Consider the following 21,245-nt stretch of genomic DNA (forward strand, 5'->3'; position numbering starts at 1 on the left):
GAAAAAGTTTCATTTGAAAACCTTGAATCTGAGGGTTGCCTGAAAATAGCCACTCTAGGTATAGAAACAACTTGAAAGGATCATGGTTGTCTGCCAGATAAATGGGTTAGGTGGCTGCCTGGCCTTGGCCTTTTACTGTGTGATGGACACATGAATGCTGTACAGTGCTGTACCCAAGATCCATCATTGCCCTGTTGGGGAGATTCTACTTTGGAAAAGAAACATCTCATGGGATGGAATGCATTGTGGTGTAGCAGAAAGGGTGCTGGACTTGGAATCAGAGACCCTGAGTTCAAATCCTACTGTCCTCGGCTTTGCTTTTGCTTGTTGTGTGACCCTGGGCAAGTCACTTAACCTCTCTGAGCCTCAGTTTCTCTTCTATATAAGGGGGGTGGGTTGGGTGGACGAATGACCTTGAAGGTCCCTTCCAGCTCTAAAACTGTGATTATAATTTGCTCACTTATTAAATTTCCATTTTCTTAAACAACCAATTGACTTTGAGGCAGTAGAAAAGGCCTGGGCCTCACAATCAGTGGGTCAGATCACAGATCCGTAGGGCCAAGAGGCCCTCCCCCTCTTATTTTAGAGATGAGAAGACTGGACCCAGAGAGGTTCAGTTAGTGCCCCAAGGACCCCCAGCTGGTAAGTGACAGAGCCAGGTGTCAGCCTCAGCCTCTCTGACTCTGAATCTCCATTGCTTTCCCATTGCTCCTTTTTGGGTTTCACTTTCATCATTTGTAATAACAATAATAATAATAATTATAACGATGGTGATGATGATGAGTGACAGACAACATGGCTTATTGGATAGAGGAGCAGCCTTGGAGGCAGGAAGACCTTATTCAAGTCCTTCCTCTGACATGTCCTACTTGGGTGACTAAGCAAATCACATACCCCCTCAGGGCTCGAGGTGACTCTTTCTTACTTAGTTACAAATGAGCTGCTGATATTTATGGGGGGAGGTTATTACCTATGTCAGGGTGGGGAACCTGTGACCTCAAGGCCACATGTGGCCCTCTCTAGGTCCTCAGGTGTGTCCCTTTGACTGATTCCAAACTTCACAGAACAAATCCCCTTAATAAAAGGATTTGTTCTGTAATTATGTATATATGTATTTATATATCTGTATTTATATCTGTAATCATGTATAAAATATGTAGTTATTATCTATCTACCAATTTATCTACCAACATTATCTACCTATCTATCCATCATCTATTTGTCTTCCAACATATCTATTATCCATCTACCAACATCTATCTACCAACATTATCTATCTACCAATTTATTCATCCATCTATCTATAAACATAGCTATCCTCTATCAGCATTATCTGTCTATAGATCTATCCTATCATTCTATCTATCTATATCTATCATGTCTATAATTCTTTCTATCTATCATTTCTATCCATTATTCTATCATTCTATCTATCTATCTCTCCTATCATTCTACCTATCCTGTTTATCATTCTATCCATCTATCTATCCTGTCTATCATTCTATCTATATCTATCATGTCTATCATTCTTTCTATCATTTCTATCCATTATTCTATCATTCTATCTATCTATCTCTCCTATCATTCTACCTATCCTGTTTATCATTCTATCCATCTATCAATCCTATCATTCTATCTATCTATCTCCATTCATTCCCTTTCTGCAGAGGAGACTGAGGTCGAGCCAGGTTGCGTGACTCAATTGCTGGTGGTCACATGGATAGGAAGTGTCTGAGGCAGGATTCAAGCTGAGATCTTCCTGAATCCCCGTCTAGCCATTATATTTCATAGTCTCCAATGGGAAACCTTCCAGTGTTATTATCAGGAAAATGCTTTGTAAATTGAAAAGCTATGAAACTGTGAGATCTTATTTTAACAATCCATTCAGATTCCCCACTTTATTTTGAACAGAAGTAAGAGTTCTGTAAGCATATGATATTTTGTGTATAACTTATATAAGTGGTGAGTAGGTTGTCTTTGTTATGTTTTTGGAAAGCTGAATTTTCCTGTAGAAATTGTTTAAAAAAAGAAAGAAAAAGACCTGTGCCTTTTAATAAGTAGTTCTTGATTTGGAAAAATTGTCCTTACTTTCTTTCCTTGGAATGGCTTCACCCTTGACATCTTAAATCAGTGTGAATTCCTTTGCCATTGCCCCATTTGGGAGAGAATATTATCTTCACTAGGTGAAGTTTAATTATCGTTATTATTATAATCATCATTGTCTTCATCATCATTGTTGTTGTTATATTATCATCTTCTTGTTCTCATCTTTTTTGATAAACTTAGGGTAAGAATGATTTGACAAAGACTTAATATTATTATTTTATATGGACTGGTGGATAAAATATCTGCTTTCTGTAACTGACTCTGAATATGGTGATGTAAACTCATTTTTATATAAATTCACTGAAGGCATTCTTTGGATTGTTCCAATAGTATAGAGGATGACAAGGATGATACTTACCTCATCCTACTCCCATATGGCTTTAACTTCTCCTGCTAAGTCTCTATGTTTTGAAAGCTTTTCCTTCTATTTAGTTAAGAGATTATGTGTGTTTGGGATAGCTACATCTGTTAAAAAAATCTTTCTTCAATTTTTGTGGATCACCGTTTTGTCTGGGCACTCATGAACAATGGTTCCCTCCTTGGTTATGCTAAGGTTGCAGTGATGTTTATTTGTTGAATTCTCACATACATTTTGAGGTTGGAGACTTGTTATTGGTTTGTTTATAATGAATAGTGAGCTTCTAATGTATGATTTTAGCTACCCGATCATGTCTTTCGAGGTAGTTCATAGATGCTAAACGTATGCAATCCCCAGCGATGATGTCGTTGTTACCATTACTGTCATCAGTTCTACTCTCATGCCTTATTTAAGTGTTACAAGTAAGGAAACTCAAACATTTTATATCCACATAGAAAACTTCAGTATTTACAATACCCCCTCAACACAATAATGTTTAGAATAAATGGTATAAAGTGTGGCATTTTCCAGAGACTCAGTTTAAGCTCACTGTATCTCTGCTTGGTCTTAAAACCACCCAGATAGAAGTATACATGGCTTCTAAATTAAAGGGAGGGAGTGTTGAACCAAAACAGAAATCTTACTAATCACTTGGTATGCATGGTTGGCGTCAAATTCTAAGGTTCTTCCAGAAAAGACAATTAATAGGTTCTTGATTGCATGGACCATCTCTCCAACTAAAACAAACTGTTATTTGGACTTGATAAGTACAAAATTGGGGCAGCTAGGTGGCACTGCAGTGGATAGAGTGCCAGGCCTGAAGTCAGGAAGACTCATTTTCCCGAGTTCAAATCCAGCCTCAGACAATTACTAGCTGTGTGACCCTGGGCAACTCACTTAACCCTGTTGGCCTCAGTTTGCTCATCTGTAAAATGAACTGGAGAAGGAAATGGCAAACCCTTCTAGTATCTTTGCCAAGAAAATTCCAAATGGGGAGAGTCAGACATGTCTGAAATGACTGAACAACAACAAGAAGTGTAAAATTCTCAACTAGAGGTTAAATCGAAACATTGGATGAAGGCTATACTTAAAAAAACCTTGGTGTCCTCCACATAAGATACATGAGCATAAAGGTATAAAGAAGGAAACTCTGGCTCAGTGTTAAGATACATACAGGCATCCTGAAATCAAAACTTAGCAGGAAGATTATATTTAAAGCAATTCACACTTATGCATTGCCAGACAATGCATACTTTCACTACTATAAAATGGAACATAACAGATTTAGATTTGGATAATATCATAACAAAAGCCTATACAATATTAACCAAACCCATAGCCCATCGTCTTAAGGTTTAGAAACATTAACACTTCCTTGCCAAGAAGGAGGAAGAGGATTGATAGCCATTCTCAGAGAATGTGGTAAACATGTCTTAAACCTACAGAAACACTTTTGGAACAGGCAAACAGTCACTGAGCTATAGGAAAGGCTGATACCAGGCACACATCAATGGATTTGCTGAATATGCCTCAAAGTAGTTTCCCTCTAGATGGAGCCTACGAAAAGAATGAGATTAAGAGTGAACTGAAGGGGGCAGCTAGGTGGCACAGTGGATAGAGCACCAGCCCTGAAATCAGGAGGACCTGAGTTCAAATCCGGCCTCACACCAAACACTTGACACTTACTAGCTGTGTGACCCTGGGTAAGTCACTTAACCCCAACTGCCTAAAAAAAAAAAAAAGAAAGAGTGGACTGATAAGGCCCTTCATGGGCAACATCCTCATGAGCTCTGCCAGCAATGTGTTAACAAAGAAGGGTCAAACAAATGTCCATCATGTGGACTTATTTGTGAAAAAAGAAGGGTTTTTCATGTCCATGCAGGACCTGGTCATCTCTACCAGAAATTGCAACAGGGTTATCCTTAAGGAGATGGGTCTTAATCTAATCAATGCAGATCATGTAAGGAAATGGTAGAAACTGTATTATTTTGCAACCTGTAAAAATATAGCATGTACCCAAAACCTAACAATATATGACCTGGTGGCCAGAATTATACATCAGAAGATGCTGTCTTTCATGGACTGACGGATGACAAATCCCCATAGTACAAATAGAGACTGCAAAACAATAATAGCTAGCTTTTATATAGCACCTTTAAGTTTGCAAAGAGCTTTACAAAGATCTCATTTGATCCTCACAATAACCCTCTGAGGCTGAGACTGTCATTATCTTCATTGTACAGATGAGTAAACTGAGATAAACAGAGGTGAAGTGACTTGCCCAGTGTCACACAGCTAGTAAGTGTCTGAGGCTAGAGTTGAACTTGGATCTTTCTGATTACAAGCCTAGTGTTCTATCTAGTGCACTGCCTAGCTGCCTGGAGAACTCAGCCCATAAACAAACCATCAAAGATCTGGAATATTACCATAGATCAAATTGTTACCCCTAGTTGTCTGAACATTATGGTGGTCCATAAAAACTTGAACAATGTTTTTTAGTCAATATCACCATAGTCTCCAAGTTGCCTTTAACAAAAAGAATCAAAATAGAGAAACTTGGAAAACAGAACATAACAGATTTGGAAAATATGGTAACAAAAACTTATACAATATTACGTAGTCCTATTGCCCATCACCCTAAGTAAGTTTTAGAAGCATTAACATTTCCTCACCAAGAAAGAGGAAGAAGATTGATAGACATTCTCAGAACACATGGTAAACATGTCTTAAACCTACAGAAATACTTTTGGAGAAAGCAGACAGTCATTTTGCTGAGTAATAGAAAATGTTCCCCCAATGGTACAGAATGAAGTCCAAGTCATTCTTGTCATCTGTCTTGTACTAGAGTTGTACTGAAGATTGCCTTCAGAGGATAAGCTGACATCATTATATTCTTATTTAATTACTAAAAGTTAGTATTTTAACAATCCCTGCCATAGTCTTTGATATGTTGCTTAAAGAAGAAAAGACATTTTCCAGGACTGCTTCTATCTGAACTTCAATGAACAAAATGAGAAGAACGCTTTTTCCATAATGGTAATAATGATGGCCATCACTTATGTAGCTCTCTCTGGGGTTTACAGGGCAGTTTACATGCATTCTTTTATCCGATCCTCATAATAGTTCTGTGATATTGCTACTGTTATTCCCATTGTACAGATGAAGAAACAGAGTCTGGGAAAGGTTAAAGGACTTGCCCAAGGTATCTCTTTCTCTCTCTCTCTCTCTCTCTCTCTCACACACATGCGCGCACACACACACACACACACACACACACACACACACACACACACCCCAATTGACTAAGGCAGGATTTGAACCCAAGTCTTCTTAACTTCCAAGTTCAGCACTCTCTCCAATTTGTCAGGCTGCCTTAAAATAAAATGGTTGGATTACATGATTCCTAAGGTCTTTTCCAGTTAGGAATAGCTAACCTTTCCTATAGCCTTTTAAGATTTGCAAAATGCTTTTACATAATTTTCTGACAACTTAATATGTGTTCCTTGACTTAGAATTGGGTAGAAATGGATGACAAGGAAGAAACATATAGGAAGCCCTGACTTACCATGTATAAGCTAGGCCGTACGGAGACAAAAAGATCCACACTAATCCTTGCCCTCAGGGAGTTTACACTATACATTCTAATTCTGCTTGTGTTTTTTTTTTTTTTCCCATGAAGGTGGAGTATGTATTTACTGACAAAACTGGAACCCTTACTGAAAACACCATGGAATTTATAGAATGTTGCATAGATGGGCACACGTATAAGGAGGAAACTGCAGAAACGGAGACATTCTCTGAAACTGATGGAATTCAGCCCGTTTCTGGAAGAGCAGAAAAGGTTGGTGATTTTGATTAAGTAGTTTTTCATTCATAATCACTACCTTGAGTGAATTTGAATGGATCTGCTGTTATACTCCCTCCAGTGATGCTAATAGTAGCCCATACATCAGTCCTCCATAGGGGATCCATCCTATATGATGTATAATGTAAAATGCTATGAAGGGTGGGAGTGGGAAAGGGAACCAAATAGCCTGAGCTTTGCTTAGTCCTGTGCTCTCTTAATCCTGGCCTTTTCCACTCCTACTAAACACCTCTAGAATGGCCTTCCAAAGGAGGCTTTAGAAGATTGGACTTTTTATTTAGGATCAGACATTAGAGCAGGAAAGGAGCTTGATTTTGTTAACAAAAAAAAAAAAAAAAAAAGCAAAAAATCTTTATTTTTTGTTCTTTTAAATGTCCACAAATGCACACATTTCTGTAAACAAAGAACAGAAAAAAAAAGATTATAAATGGAACAGCTAATCTCCTTTCAACACAGTTTCAGAGCTGTCGGTATCTCCTTCTGAACTTTCTTCTGTTCTCTTCTGGTCATTAAAAAAAATGCTTCAATGACCGTTTTTTTTTCCCTATCATTCTTACTAGCCCCTTTCTCTTTTCTCCTCCACAAATACCTTCTTCCCCAATAAAGAAAACTCCCTTCCAGCAAGAGAACTTTAAGGGGCATCTAGTCCTACCCCTTCATTTTACAGTTGGGGAAACCGAGGTCCAAGAGGGAGGAGGTATTGAAAGAAATGCTTGATTGTCACTCTGCTTGTCATTCACTAGATAATTTCCTTGAGGGAAGATCCTCTGGTCTGAATATTTAACCAACCAGATGCTTATTATGCCTAACTTCTTGGTCCCTTCTGAGGGAGACCCTCAGGCTGCCATTCATTTTAGGGTCTGATTGATTTACTTCTCCAGGATCATCAAATCTTGTTCTGCTCTGAAAGTGTTAACACACTACCTCGAGGTATTAGGACTTATAACCAGAGACTGCCAGGGCACTAGAAGGCTCTGCTTTGTTTAAGACATAATAACTTTCTGAATGGATAAAGTTCTGTTTACCTTCCAGGTCATATTTCTTGGGTTACAGTGAAATGCCCCCAAGCACCATGGGTGGAGCCCTTCTAGGCTTTCCTAGAGGGCATGATCTGGACCAGATTAGTAGAAGGAACTGCCCATATCCACTGAACTGTGCATATCAGTGGTATCAAACTCCTATGGAAATGGAGGCTTCAAATGTAGTTACCAAATTTAATGTTATCTATTGTAATTTTATTTATTTCATGGAGTATTTTCAAATTACATTTTAATCTGGCTTGGGTGTGTTGTAGCTGTAGGTGGCCTTTGGGCCACATGTCTGGTTTATATCACAGCCTCCTCCTCTGATGTCTTTTCTGTGCTCTTTAATTAGTTTTGTTCTTCAGAGAGCAGAGGTTGGAGCACCAGGTTGAAGTTGGGGAGAGGCAGACTTAGTTTTGTTTTTTGTTAGTTTTTTTTTTTTTACATTAAATTTTATTTTATTTTTGTTGTTGTTGTTTTTTTTTTTTTTTGAGTTCCAAATTCAGATTTAGTCTTGGTGAAAGAAAACCCTGTTTGAGACAGAGCAGTCCCAGAATGGACAGCTACCCTGAGGTAGGGTGTTCCCCAACATCGGGAAATCTTCAAGCAGAGGCTTGAGGCCTGCTTGTCCTAGATGTCATAGAGAGAATAAAAGGAAGAAAAATTCAATTAGACGACCTTTGAGTTCCCTTCTTATCTCAGGGACTCTGAGATTTTGTGATCTTCATTGACTAAAACTGAAACATTCTTGGTTATTTTTGCAATTGCAGAGTCGGGAACAGCTCTTTCTCCGTGCCCTGTGCCTGTGCCATACTGTGGAAACCCAAGTAAATGATGATGTTGACGGAATCGTCGAAGAGACTGAATTAACGTATATCTCCTCATCTCCTGATGAAATTGCTTTGGTAAAGGGGGCTAAGAAGTAAGCACAGTCTTTTATTTTTCTCCTGAGGAGGATTTTCTTTTTTGAGCTGCAAGAGATGGAGAAAAATGTGGGTTTATCTCTGTTCCAGTGTCTTTGTCTAGTGAATATGTTTACAAGTTAATACAGAATCAGAGTCAGATATTTAAGGGCTTATGAGGGAGTCTCTGACGTGAGCAATGAATATAAAATATTGATATAGGCTGGAGGCGGTGTGTCATAATGGATTAGGGGGCTGTCCTCTGAGTCAGGAACACTCTGATTCAACACTTTCCTCTGTGCATCCTGGAGAGGATGGATTATTTCATTCTTTGTCTTTCCATCTCTAGCACTCTGCACTATAGTAAGTATTTAATAAATGCTTCTTAATTAATTGCTAATGTTCCTGGGCAAATCACTTAACCTCTCGGTGCCCCAGGCAACTTTCTATGGCTACAAGTTGCAGAATACTTGCCAATCAGATTTGACAGAGGGAGTTTCCGTGCTTGGAGTTCCCCATACCAATTAGGAAGAAAGAAGACAGACATTTAGTAAGTACCTGCACTGTGCTAAGTACTTTACAAATATTATTTCAGTCAATCGTCACAGTATCCGTGGGAAGTAGGCGCTATTATTATCCTGATGTTACAGTTGAGGACACTGAGGCAGACAGAGGTTGAGTGACTGGCCTAGGTTCACACAGCTAGTAATTGTCTGAGGCCGGATTTGAACTCAGGTTTTCCTGACTGTGCCACCTAGCTGCTTCAATTAAATCACAGAGTCAGACAAAAATATGATCTTATACCACTGCTGTTGTTGCTTGTCCAATGGGAACCCCCGGAGCATTTACTTTATGTCAGTTATCATTTTAGGTGATAGAATATTAAACCTAAAAGAATGATAGGATATTGACTTGTCCTAGGGCCATTTCTACCAGATCTCCATCAGAGTGGATGAGAAAAATGCTAATAATGCTAGGAGCCAGGATGGCTTAGTGGATTCATGACCAACCATAGAGTCAGGTTCCAACCCTGTCCTGTGTGTGAGCCTGGGCACGTCACCTACCTTCACAGTGCTCGAGGTACTGTGGGTCTAAGACAGATCTTAACCAGGATCTAAGACACCTCTAAGGAGTCCATGGATAGATTTCAGTGGAAAAAACATGACATCTTTAGTATAATCATGTGTTTTATTCTATGTACTCAAAACCGTTTTTCTGAGAAAGCTTCCATGAACTTCACCAGACTGTCAGGGTGGGGTGGGGTTGGGGAGGAGGGGTCCAGGACACAGAAAAGAGCTAAGAATGCCTGCTTTTAGACTATCAGTTATAACTGTCAATCTGCTTTCATGGAGGAAGTTCTCCATATGGATGAAATCATAGGTCCAGACTTGATGATGCTGACAATGATAACTGGGACATATGGGAAATACCTTAAGTGTTGGTTTGCTCCCTTGCAGGTATGGATACACCTATTTGGGAATTAAGGATGGCCGCGTGAAATTGGAAAACCAACAAAATGAAATTGAAGAGTAAGTAGAGTTAATAACAGGTCTCATTTCCTTGGCACCTCAGTAAACAACCAGTGAATTCAGAAAAGACCACAAAGGAAGCTGGGTCCAAATTAAGAACAGAGGACTTCTTTGCCTTGATGGGCCTGGGCTCCATGAGTAGAAGGCTGACTTAGGTGACTTTCCTCCCCAATAATGGTAGTTATCTGGCATTGGTATGAAAATGAACACCATGGGTTCTCCTTGGCTAATGAGTTGAGCCTACTTAATGGAGTAGGTCAAAGTGACCTTCCTGCTGAGAGAGTGACAATGGTCTATAGCTCATACTGCTGGGTCAGCTTGCCCTGACCTCAGGACTACCCAGCCACCTTTGGATTATGGCCTTGGCCTTAATATATAATTTCAGACTTGCAGGAAGACATAAATTTTGCCTTTTTGTGGCCTATCATGTGTAGAAGATTTTATTTTTTGAGCTATAAGAGATTGGGAAAAATATGGGCTTCTCTCTGTTTTAGTGTTTTTGTGTAATGAAGATGTTTACAAATTAATGCGAAGTCAGAGTCAGACATTTAAGGGCTTATGAGGGAATCTCTGACGTAAGCAATGAATAAAAATATTGCCATAGCCTGGAGGCAGTGTGTCATAGTGAATTAGGGGGCTGTCTTCTGAGTCAGGAAGACATGGGAAAGAGCATGAGATCTGGTGTCAAAGGAACTGACTTCATATCTGTCCCTGCCATTTGTTTGCTGTGTAGTTTTGGTTAAGTGAGCAAGTCACTTAACATTTCTGGACCCTGGGTCTTTTTATTTAAGAATATGACTGGGTTGGACTGGGTGACTGCTAAAAGCCATTCCAGTTCCAAATTTATAATCTTATGAACACACCCTCTCAGCAGCACCATCTGGTGACAGCCGCCCCATCTTACAATGCCCAGGTCACAAGTAACATGGTCTAGAAAGCTGTCCCCATCCTCTGGTTAGAAGTGATGTCTCTGCCTCATCTGCTCTCAGAGCACTATATACTCTTTTTCATCATATATCCTATTGCCATTTGTATTATATTTATCAAAGACATAATCTCTCTCCGCCAAGTCAGTTAATGAGCATTTAATGAGCATTTAACTATGGGCCAATAGGGTAGTTGGGTGGCACAGTGAGTGGGTAGAATGCTGGGCCTGGAATCAGGAAGAGTCATTTTCTTGAGTTAAAATCTGGCCTCAGACACTTCCTAGCTGTGTGACCCTGGGGAAGTCACTTCAGCCTGTTTGCCTCAGTTTCCTCATCTGTCAAATGAGCTGGAGAAGGAAATGGCAAACCACTCCAGTATATCTCTGCCAAGGAAACTCCAAATAGAGTCATGCAGAGTCGAATATGACTGAAAAAATGGCTCAACAACAACAACAAAACAGGCCAAACATTGCTAAGTGCTGGGGATACAAAGGCAAGTTAAAAGATAGTTCCTGACCCCTCAAGGAGCTTAGCCAGATTGTTAGTTCCTTGAAGGGATTGTGGCCTGTTGTTCCCCATGTCCCCATGTCCCCAGTCCCTGAAGGACAGGGCTTTGCTTGTTGTAGGCAGTCAATACACGTTTGTTGAATGACTGAATGTTATGCCTTTTCATTGAAAAAAAAAATTCTCCTCCCCGCTGCCCCTCCCCCCAACACGTTATTTGGTTCTTTCCTAGTGTGGTTACAGTCTAGTCCCTATTCTTAGTGGAATTTAGGTTTTTCATTTTTTTCAATCTCTTTTTTCCTAAAGGTTCAAGCTTCTCCATACTTTACACTTTGATTCTTCCCGGAGACGTATGAGCGTGATTGTGAGAAATGCCCGAGGTATGTGTCGAAGAATTATGCTGCCGTTGGTGACAATGTCTGGCCATCATGTCGTGCTTTATGGCCCCCTAGCACCTCTCTTAACATTAGCTTATTTGAACTACACCGTACCCCTGAAAGAATATGACAGATATTAATCTTTCCATTTTGCAGATGGGAAAATTGAGGCTTAGGAAAGAAAGCTGAGAGTGAATCAATAAATGAAAAAGCAATTTTTTTTCTTAACAAAATTGGAGTTAAGTGCCTTGCCCAGGGTCACACAGCTAGTAAGTGTCAAGTGTTTGGTCTGAGGCCGAATTTGAACTCACGTTCTCCTGACTTCAGGGCCAGTGCTCTATCTACTGCGCCACCTAGCTGCCCCATGAAAAAGCAATTATTAAGTATTCCTTGAGTACCAAGCACTCCATTAAATGCTGGGAATGCAAATATAAAAGCTCCTTCAGGGAGCTTACATTCTAATTGGGGAAGACGTGTAGGAGAATGATATTCAGGGAGGGGTATTTCAATTTGGAAAGTTACTAGAATCATGAAGCTAGGCGTCATAAGATGGTGTACAGGTGCACCCTTTTCAGTAGCAATGGCGGTATTAATTTAATTATGGTTTGAGAGCTAGAAAGTGGAGAGAGTGAGAAGATGGTGGGGCTGGGAGGTGAGGCATAGAGGGAGCCTGCCTACATAGATTGGGCAATGTGAGGCACTCCCAATCAGGATAGCAGGGCCCCAGGGCAAGAGTTACAGAAATAAAAGGGTACTGTCTTCCAGATCATGGTTTAATGATGGCAGTGGAATGCACTAAAAGATGGTTGGGACTCAAAATTCATTTGATTAGTTCTCCTCATCTATTTTTATTTTTCATTTAAAAAGGTTTATAGCACCATTGAATTTTTCATAAAAGAAAAAGACCTTAATTACATTACTTATATTAATTTCTGATAAATATGAGCTCCCTGAGGACAGGCACTGTTGTTTGTTTTATTTTGTTTCTCTCTCTGTCAGTTCCTAGCATATTGCCTCTTACCTAGTAGGCATTTAATAAAGATGTGTTGAGTGGTACTGAATTATTAATAGCTCCACAGAGATTTTTTTTTTACCCTTTTCTCATCCGCATTTTCTGGTTCTTTATTCTAGGTGACATATTTCTTTTTTGTAAGGGAGCAGACTCCGCTGTTTTCCCCAGGGTGCAAAGGGACCAGATAGAACAGACTAAAGTCCATGTGGAACGCAATGCAATGGTAAGTGGTCCCTAAGGACAACTCGGTGAGGAGGTTTCCTCTTTAAACACATTTTGATTTGGTATTTATTGTACATCTTAGGTGTGGAGAGGGCAGTGTTAAGGGACATTTTCTTTTCCTTTTTTCTTTTTTTGAGAAACTCCTCTTGGTATAGTTTTCTAGTATGGCTTTATAGTGTTGGAGACTTGTCCAGACTCTGATAGTACAATATTTTCCTTCCCTTTCTCTGGAGTACTCAAATGCTGATAGCAACTCATCTATGCCTACCCATTCAATGTCATTCTTGTCCTTGTCATTTCATAAGTTTGCCATAGGGGATCCCTCATACATCCTGGGGTCCATTCTTTGCTTTCTCTTGACATCTTGAGGATAACAGCAGAGCAGATGGGCTGTCCAGTGGTTACCCCTCGATCTCCCCATAGGATCAGCCAATCTTTTCTTTTTTTTTCTCTCATACTTTTTTATGGCATTTATTACTTTGCTTGTTTTTCTTTTTTTATTCTTCATCATTTCTAGTTTTTTTACTCTTCATCATTTCTATATTGCATCATTTGCCAGGACTTTAACTCTCACAAAATGAACTATTTTGTATGCTAAAAATAAAAACCAGTTAGCTTTTATTTAAGATAGAATTTCCATTCATTGTCATGTGAATGGGTTGATGTCTATTGCATCTACATGGAAAGTCCAGAAGCATTTCAAAGGCCCTAAATTCGGCCTGTGCCCAGTACGGCAACCAGAGGCCACTTTGTTGTTTGCTTCCAGGATGGATATCGAACATTGTGTGTGGCCTACAAAGAATATACTCTTGAGGAATATCATGCAGTTGACCGGCAGATCCTTGAAGCCAAGATGGCTTTACAAGAGAGAGAAGAAAAGTTGGCAAAGGTTTTCGATGACATAGAGACTGACATGAATTTAATTGGATCTACTGCAGTAGAAGACAGGTAAATGAGAAAATGATACAGGACCCTGGTCAGGAGTGGTGGGTTCCAATTGTGGCTCTGCCAGTTATTCGTTGGGTGACCCTAGGCTTGTCCTGCTCTCTCCACTCAACAGTGGAGAATTTAGTCCATCCTAGTTCAGACACTCTCATTTTTTGCCTGGTCTCTTGCAATAGCTTCTTCATTTGTTTCCCTGACTCTGGTCTCTTCAATCTATTTACCACGCAGCTGCCAAACTGATATTCCTAAAACAGATCGAAACATATCATTCCCTTGCTCTGTTCCAGAATCTTCAGTGGCTCCTTATTACCTCTAGGATAAAACAGAAATTCCCGAGGCTTACATTTAAAGGTCCATACAATCTGGCCCCCACCTACCTTTTCAGACTTGATTCACGTTACTCCCTTTCTGACCCTCTCTGTTTCATGCAAACTAGTCCATTAACTGTTGCTAGTACACAACGTTCCAACTCTCACCTCCCTTGTCAGCAATGCATCTCCTCTTTACATCTACCCCTAGAGAATCCACATTTCCTTCAAACCCTAGGTCAGGTACTACTTCCTATACGAGGCCTCTCTTAATCTCCCTGGTTGTTAGCACTCTCTCCCTCTTGCACCATTCACCCCAGTAGAATGTAAATTGTTGTTGGTAGAGGTTTCAGTTTTTTCTTTGTATCCCCAGCACCTAGCACAGGCCTACCATATAAGGCCATTACCATATATGCACATACAGGCACACCATGTAGGCCCACTACCATGTATACCCACACGGGTCCACCATGTAGGCCCACTACCATGTATACCCACATGGGTCTACCATGTAGGCCCACTCCCATGTATACTCACATGGTTCTACCATGTAGGCCCGTTACCGTGTATACTCACATGGGCCCACCGTATAGGCCCATTACTATGTATGTTCACATGGGCATACCATGTACAAGTGCTTAATTAGCATTTCTTGAATTAAATTTAGCATCCCTGAGCCTCAGTTTCCTTCTATAAAATGAAGGAAGATTACAATTAAACTAGATATCCTTCAAGGGACTTTATACCTCTAATATTTTTATAGCAGCTCTTTTTTTTTCTTTTCTTTTTTTTTTTTTCTTTGACTTGCCCAGGGTCACACAGCTAGTGAGTATCATGTGTCTGAGGTCAGATTTGAACTCAGGTCCTGCTGACTCCAGGGTCCATGCTCTATCTACTGAGCCACCTAGCTGCCCCCTATATACCGCTAATACCCAATGGTTCCATGATACTCTAAGCTAGTCCAACCCGTACCTGATCAAGAATCAATCCCCTTTGTAAAGTGTAGCCTTGGCTTGAACACCTACAGTGAGAAGGATCCCACTTCCTCCCAAGGCAGGCCATTTCCTTAGCTAATAACAATGCAAGGCAATATAGGGGAAGCAACATTAGTGAGGTTCAAAAGTGCTCTAGGAATTCATGCTGGGTGGAGAGCTCACTTCAGGCCTGAGGAATCAGGAAGGCCTTCTTGGAAGCAGTGGCATTTGTAGATTGGAAAGCATTTATATGGATGTTGTTGGGGAAGGGCAGGACAGAAATAAGGAAGACTGATATTTTGATAGCATTTTAAAGTTTGCAAAATACTTTCTATACATTGTCCCAATGGAACTTCACAAACAGTCCTGTGAGATAGGTAAAATAGCTATGCTTATGCCTAGTTTACAGATGGGGATACAAATGAAGGCCCAGAGAGGTTCACTGAGTTGCTCAGGGTCACACAGACCTGTCAGCTTCAGAGGGAGGATTTCAGGCTGTGTCTCCCTGCCTTCAGATACTTCAGTGCCTCTCAGAATGGCACCAGCCCTTTAATACTTTTCCCAGACTAATGAAATGGAACAAGAGTTGTGTTCCCATGTTGACCACAGTTTTATATAACCTACTTAAGTCGCAGACGATTTTACTAAAGGTGACTTCAGTCCTCCCAAAGTGAGCCTCAAGCTTTGTGTTTATCCTGCCTCGGAGCTGACTTTTTAAACTCTTGGCTACCTTCACACTTTTCCCTCTTTCTTATTATAAGGCAGCCACATCAGCCCTTCCTATCCAAAATAGTCAATATTCAGAGCAGGCATGCGAATGGTTTTGAAATGTGATAAGCTTCATCATTTCATCCTGCTGAAGCTTAAGCAGAGCCCAAGTTACTCTCAGATATTAATCCTCATTTCAGGCTTTGAGGATTCTACCCTTAGGTGAGTAGGAGGTTCTATCCATTTTAATAAGATCCTCTTCATCTTCGAGGCAACCTGGCCAAGGAGAGAGAGGGGCAGGTCTTGGAGTCGGAGATTTGGGCGCAGGGCCTGCTTCTGACATGTACTAGCTGTCGGAAATGGAGCAAGCCAGAGGATCCAAGGTCTTTGAGCTGGATGGGCCCTTGGAAACTATCTGGTTCAATCTCTTCATTTTACAGAGGAGAAAACCGAGGCCCAGGGAGTGGGAGCCATTTACCCACAGGCAAAGGTCACACATAAGATCATAGATCTAGAATGGGAAAGGACTTCAGAGGCCAATAGTCAGTAAGCATTTAGTAAGCACCTACTATGTGTCAGGTGCTGTACTAAATAGTGGGGAATACAAGGAAAAGCATATGACAGTCCCTGCCCTCAAAGAGCTCACAATCTAATGGGGGAAGACAGCACATGAAAAAAAGTTGTGAAACGTATTGGGGGAGGTTACCCAGCATGGGAGCATAATGCAATCCTGCAGCCTGGAGGGGAAATCATCTGAGGCAGGTGGAGTTTCTGAGTTGATAACTTCTGACAGAAAGACTTTCTGGAGATCATGAAATCTATGAGGCCAGCCAGGTAGGAAATGATGAGGTGAATTCCTTGTTTGTCCTCCTGAAACAGACAGTCTGGGAGGAGTTCCCAGATATCTACCCTCCAGGAGGGACCCCAGGGACAGGGGGTGCTGAGGAGACTGTCTAGCCCTCATTTTACAGATGAGGACACTGAGGCCTAGGGTACAAGAGTGACTTGTCCAAGGTCATGCAGAATTGAGATTCAAACCAGTTCCTCTTGACTCAAGATCCAAAGTCCTTTCCCTCGTACCACACTGACCTTGATTCTTTTGCAGGGCTCCAGGCCAAAGTTCTGGAGCAGGAATGGACTTCAGAGGGCATGTGATCCTCTCATTTTACAGACTAGGAAACCAAGGCCAAGGGCCACACAGGTAGTAGCGAAAGTGAGAGGGTTTGAAGGTAGGGCCTCTGCCTCCTGAGTTAATTCTTATTCTACTGTATGCTCCCTCCATCAATCAACAAGCATTTATTAAGCACCTATTGTATGCCACGGATGCTATAGATTTCAGATAAGTTGCCAGTCTCTTGGTGGATGGAGTTTCAGAACTGGTAATATCTCACCCTTGTGAATTCACGGGTCTAAAACACCTCCTTCCCCAAACAAAACGACATTTTATTTAGCATTGTTTGTAACCCTGGGACCAAAGGGCTTCTTCAGAAGCTACCTAGTTGCTCTTCTTCTGCTCCCTATACTTGTAGTCTTGACATCCAGGATTATAGTTCACTTCAATCACCCTATTTTTACAACTCCCCCCAAAATTGTGATTCTCCGTCCTTCCTCATCATACACTTGAAGTGCTCTTCAAGGATATGGAAGTCACCAATCTCTGTTTTCTTTGATCAGATAGAAATGCAGGAGAGACTGAGCTAATGAAATGAGCTAAAATGGCAGCAAGATGGGCATTTGCTGAGTTTCCAAATATTTGAGTTAAGAGCAATGATTGTGTCTCCTAGTTTGGTTATACCATAGCATTTCACAAGGACTGTCCCTTAATTCTGGAATCCAAATAATTTGAATTTGCTTAATCAATAAATGGATGGTTTGTAGTGTTGTAAAGGGGTGTGTGTGTGTGTGTGTGTGTGTGTGTGTGTGTGTGTGTGTGTGTAGCGATACAAAGGAAGGAAACAAAACAAGGTACAGTCTCATGATAGGAAAAAAATGTGAATCACAAGGTTAAAATAAATTTTGTGAAATTGACATTGGGAATGACTCTGGAAATCTGGTGGGGGAAAATTTGTTGTTTTGTTTTTCCTTTTAGGCTTCAGGATCAAGCAGCTGAGACTATTGAAGCCTTGCACAAGGCAGGTATGAAAGTATGGGTGCTCACTGGGGATAAGATGGAGACTGCCAAGTCTACCTGCTATGCCTGCCGCCTCTTCCAGACCAACACTGAACTCTTGGAGCTGACCACTCGGACCATCGGAGATAGTGACAGAAAAGAAGATCATTTGCACGAACTGCTGGTTGACTACCATAAGAAGCTGCTATATGGATTCCCCAAACGTAGAAGCATCAGAAAGTAAGAAAGAGACTGGCAGATGGGCAACCACACTTCTGCTGCCAGTTTCATGTTCTCTTTGTTTGCTTTGTTTGTTTTTTCATCTTTCAGAGACCCATCCTAACTTGAGTAGCTCCCCTAATAACCCACCCGCCAGAGGTTGTGGGTCCCTCCCTATCCCATGTGAAAATACAGTCAATTTAGATTTTCATAAAGCTTAGAAAAGAAGCAAAATGTGTAAGTCATTATGCTTATCAGTATTCAGTGTCAATATTAAGAAAACAAAAGGGGTTTTTAAAACTGTTTTTATAGCTATTTTTAATTTATTTTATCCTAATGGAGGAATGGTTTGAGCAGGACCTAAAAGTGATTAAACAGATACAAATCAATGATTACACTTAAAAGAAAGTTTAACTGATGTCTTTTCTGTTTACAGTTATTTTCAGAAATTCTCTTTCCCCTATTGAACCCTTACTTCTTTTAGATTGAATAGTGGGGTAGAACCCACTGAGGCAGTAACCATGGTTGAGAGCATATGTCATTCTGCATCCATAGTCCCTCTGTAATGAGATGATGAAGATGTGTTTCGTTGTCCGTTCTCTAAGACCAAGATTGGTCATTATTGCTATTAAAAGCTTAGCTGCTTTTTGATATTATTTTCATTTACATCACTGTAGTCATTGTATGTACTGCTCTCTTGGTTCTACTTTCTTTACTCTGCATCAGTTCCCTCTGAATGTTTCAGTGTCTCTCTGGATTCCTCATGTTAGTCATTTCTTACAGCCCAACAACATTCCATTATGTACACATGTAACTTTGTTCAGTCATTCTTTAAATGGTGGCTGCTGAATTTATTGCTACCATGAGTAGTGTGGCTATAAACAGTTTGGTATAAATCAAACCTTTGTTTCTGACTGTGCCTTTGTGGTATATACCCATTACTGGGATTGCTGTGTCAAAGGGTATGAACTGTTTAACCACTCTTCTCAAATTATTCCAAATTGTTTTCTAGAATGGTTGGATCATCTGACAACTCCACCAACAGTATATTAACATGCCTATCTTCCCACATCCTCTTAGATATTGACTATTTGTATTTTTTGTTATCTTTGCCTTTGAGGAGTGTGAAGGGAAACCTCAGAGTTGTCCTAATTTGCATTTGTCTTAGTACTAGTGATTTGGAACAGTTGTTCATATGGTTGTTGTTACTATGCATTTCTTCTTTTTAAACAGTTTATGTTCTTTGACCACTTATCTACTGGGAAATGGCAATTGGCATTACCACACATTGAAGGGACTACTTAGAGTGGTCTCTTGAAATCCTAGGGTCCAGGGGGAAACCACTGTCTTATAAGAACTCAATGCAAATTTACTTATTTTCCTATTAGCCACATTTCACCAAGGATCAGGCTTTCCTAAATCACATCCTTCTTGGTTTAAGTTGGCCACTTTGTTTTATTTCCCTTGCTTTAATTCCTCTTGCATGGTCTCCACCCAATCCCAATAGCACTCTACCCATGATAGTGTCTCACTGAGTCTCACCTTTTGGCCACGTGTATATACATACGTGGGCTCCAAACCTTCCCTTTGGGTCTTTCAAAAATATATATGTAAAGTTTTCATAAACTCAAATATATTTTTCTTTTCTTTTGTTTTAGAGGGTGGGGAGAACACCAAGAATATGGATTGATAATTGATGGATCAACTTTGTCACTTATATTAAATTCTACCCAAGAGTCCACGTCAACTAATTACAAAAGCATCTTTATGCAAATCTGTATCAAGTGCACGGCTGTCCTCTGTTGCCGGATGGCCCCTCTACAGAAAGCACAGGTAATTATGACCAGGGAAACAGCCTTAACTCTTAGGGCCCTACATTGGTGGTAGAGTGGGAAAGAAGAGTTCAGATCTCACCTGGAAGATCCATATTTCTTCCCAGTTTTCCAATAGGAATTATGATCAGCACTCATCTCTCCCACTTTCAACTCTGCCTTTGAATGTGAACTTGAATAAATAAACTTTTTGCTTCACTCATCTGTCCTGTGTGGCTATGGTTCAATTTCTCTCCCTTCCTTTCATTGTCAGAACTTCTTAAATGAGTGACTTTTTCCTGCTGCTCCCCCTTTCCTTTCCACCCACTTATGACTCCATAACCTAGTATTTGTACTTTACCGAAACTCTACTTCCAAGGGACATCAGTGATCTCCTTCTTGCCCAATCCATTGGCCCTTTCTCTGCTTTTGTAACCCATTGACCTCTCTGCCCCATCTGATACTGCTGAAAATACCTTCCTTCCAGAAACACCCTCTTTTCCTGACTTCTAGTTCTTTCCTATCACCACCCCCCCACTTTTCCTTTTTCTTCATTATTGGCCCCTATGCCTTCCTCTCCTGCCCTCCGCCCCCAGATGTGGGCTTGCCCAAAGCTTAGTCAAGAGCACTGAATTTGGTGCCAAAGACTTGGAATCAAGTCAGGGCCCTGCCATTTCTGCCTTTGTGATCTCGGGCAAGTCACAATGTCTTTGGATCTCAGTTTTTCTAACCTATAAAATGAGGGGGTTGAAGTAGATGACCTCTGAGGTCCCTTCTGGCTGTAAGACCACAATCCTCTAATCCCCTCAATGGGGCTTATCCAATATCATGACTGTAATGATCGTCTTTGGGCAGGTGACACCGATTTATACTGGTGACCTCTCCTGTGGTCTGTGACCTTGTCTCTAACTGCAAACTTGGATGTCATGCTGTTATTCTGAGCTCATTGTTTCTATGACTGAATTCATAGTAGCCCCTAATTGTTCCCTAAACTGACTCCTCTTCTTGACTTCTCTTCCCCACCCACTGTCACCTCCTGGGACCAGTTGAAAGTCATCCTGACATCACCTTTCTCAGGATTCTTTCTTGCTCCTATCACATTCTCCCTTATATCATTTTTGTACATTTCATACCCCCCCCACCTCTTAGACTGTAAGAACATTGAGTTGAAAAGACCTTGCCATTTTTCACTTTTCTTACCCCCTGTGCCTTCCACATTGTAGGGAGGGGATTAAGAAATGTTTGTTGAATTGCATTCCTGTTAATGGTACCATCATCCTCTCCATCTCTCAGACTTGAAACTGCTTTTTGATTTCACCCCATAAATTCGGTCACAAAGTCTGTTGT

At 40.7% G+C, this 21,245-nt stretch overlaps 1 protein-coding gene across 4 annotated transcripts in view; it reads left to right on the forward strand.

The window, feature by feature from the left end:
• Positions 1-21,245, forward strand: part of ATP11C (ATPase phospholipid transporting 11C) — a 220,237-nt gene that overhangs the window by 139,093 nt on the left and 59,899 nt on the right. For 3 of the 4 annotated variants that reach the window (XM_027846410.1, XM_027846408.1, XM_027846411.1), the window contains exons 13-20: positions 6,144-6,305; positions 8,122-8,273; positions 9,711-9,782; positions 11,519-11,592; positions 12,721-12,824; positions 13,590-13,771; positions 17,848-18,108; positions 19,746-19,920. In XM_027846410.1, coding sequence (XP_027702211.1) covers positions 6,144-6,305; positions 8,122-8,273; positions 9,711-9,782; positions 11,519-11,592; positions 12,721-12,824; positions 13,590-13,771; positions 17,848-18,108; positions 19,746-19,920 — 1,182 coding nt within the window. The remainder of the gene's footprint in view (positions 1-6,143; positions 6,306-8,121; positions 8,274-9,710; positions 9,783-11,518; positions 11,593-12,720; positions 12,825-13,589; positions 13,772-17,847; positions 18,109-19,745; positions 19,921-21,245) is intronic. The other variant, XM_027846409.1, reaches the window with a different exon arrangement.

The sequence above is a fragment of the Vombatus ursinus genome, unplaced genomic scaffold (assembly GCF_900497805.2).
Source record: "Vombatus ursinus unplaced genomic scaffold, bare-nosed wombat genome assembly UNPS02015152.1, whole genome shotgun sequence".
Classification (NCBI taxonomy): domain Eukaryota; kingdom Metazoa; phylum Chordata; class Mammalia; order Diprotodontia; family Vombatidae; genus Vombatus; species Vombatus ursinus.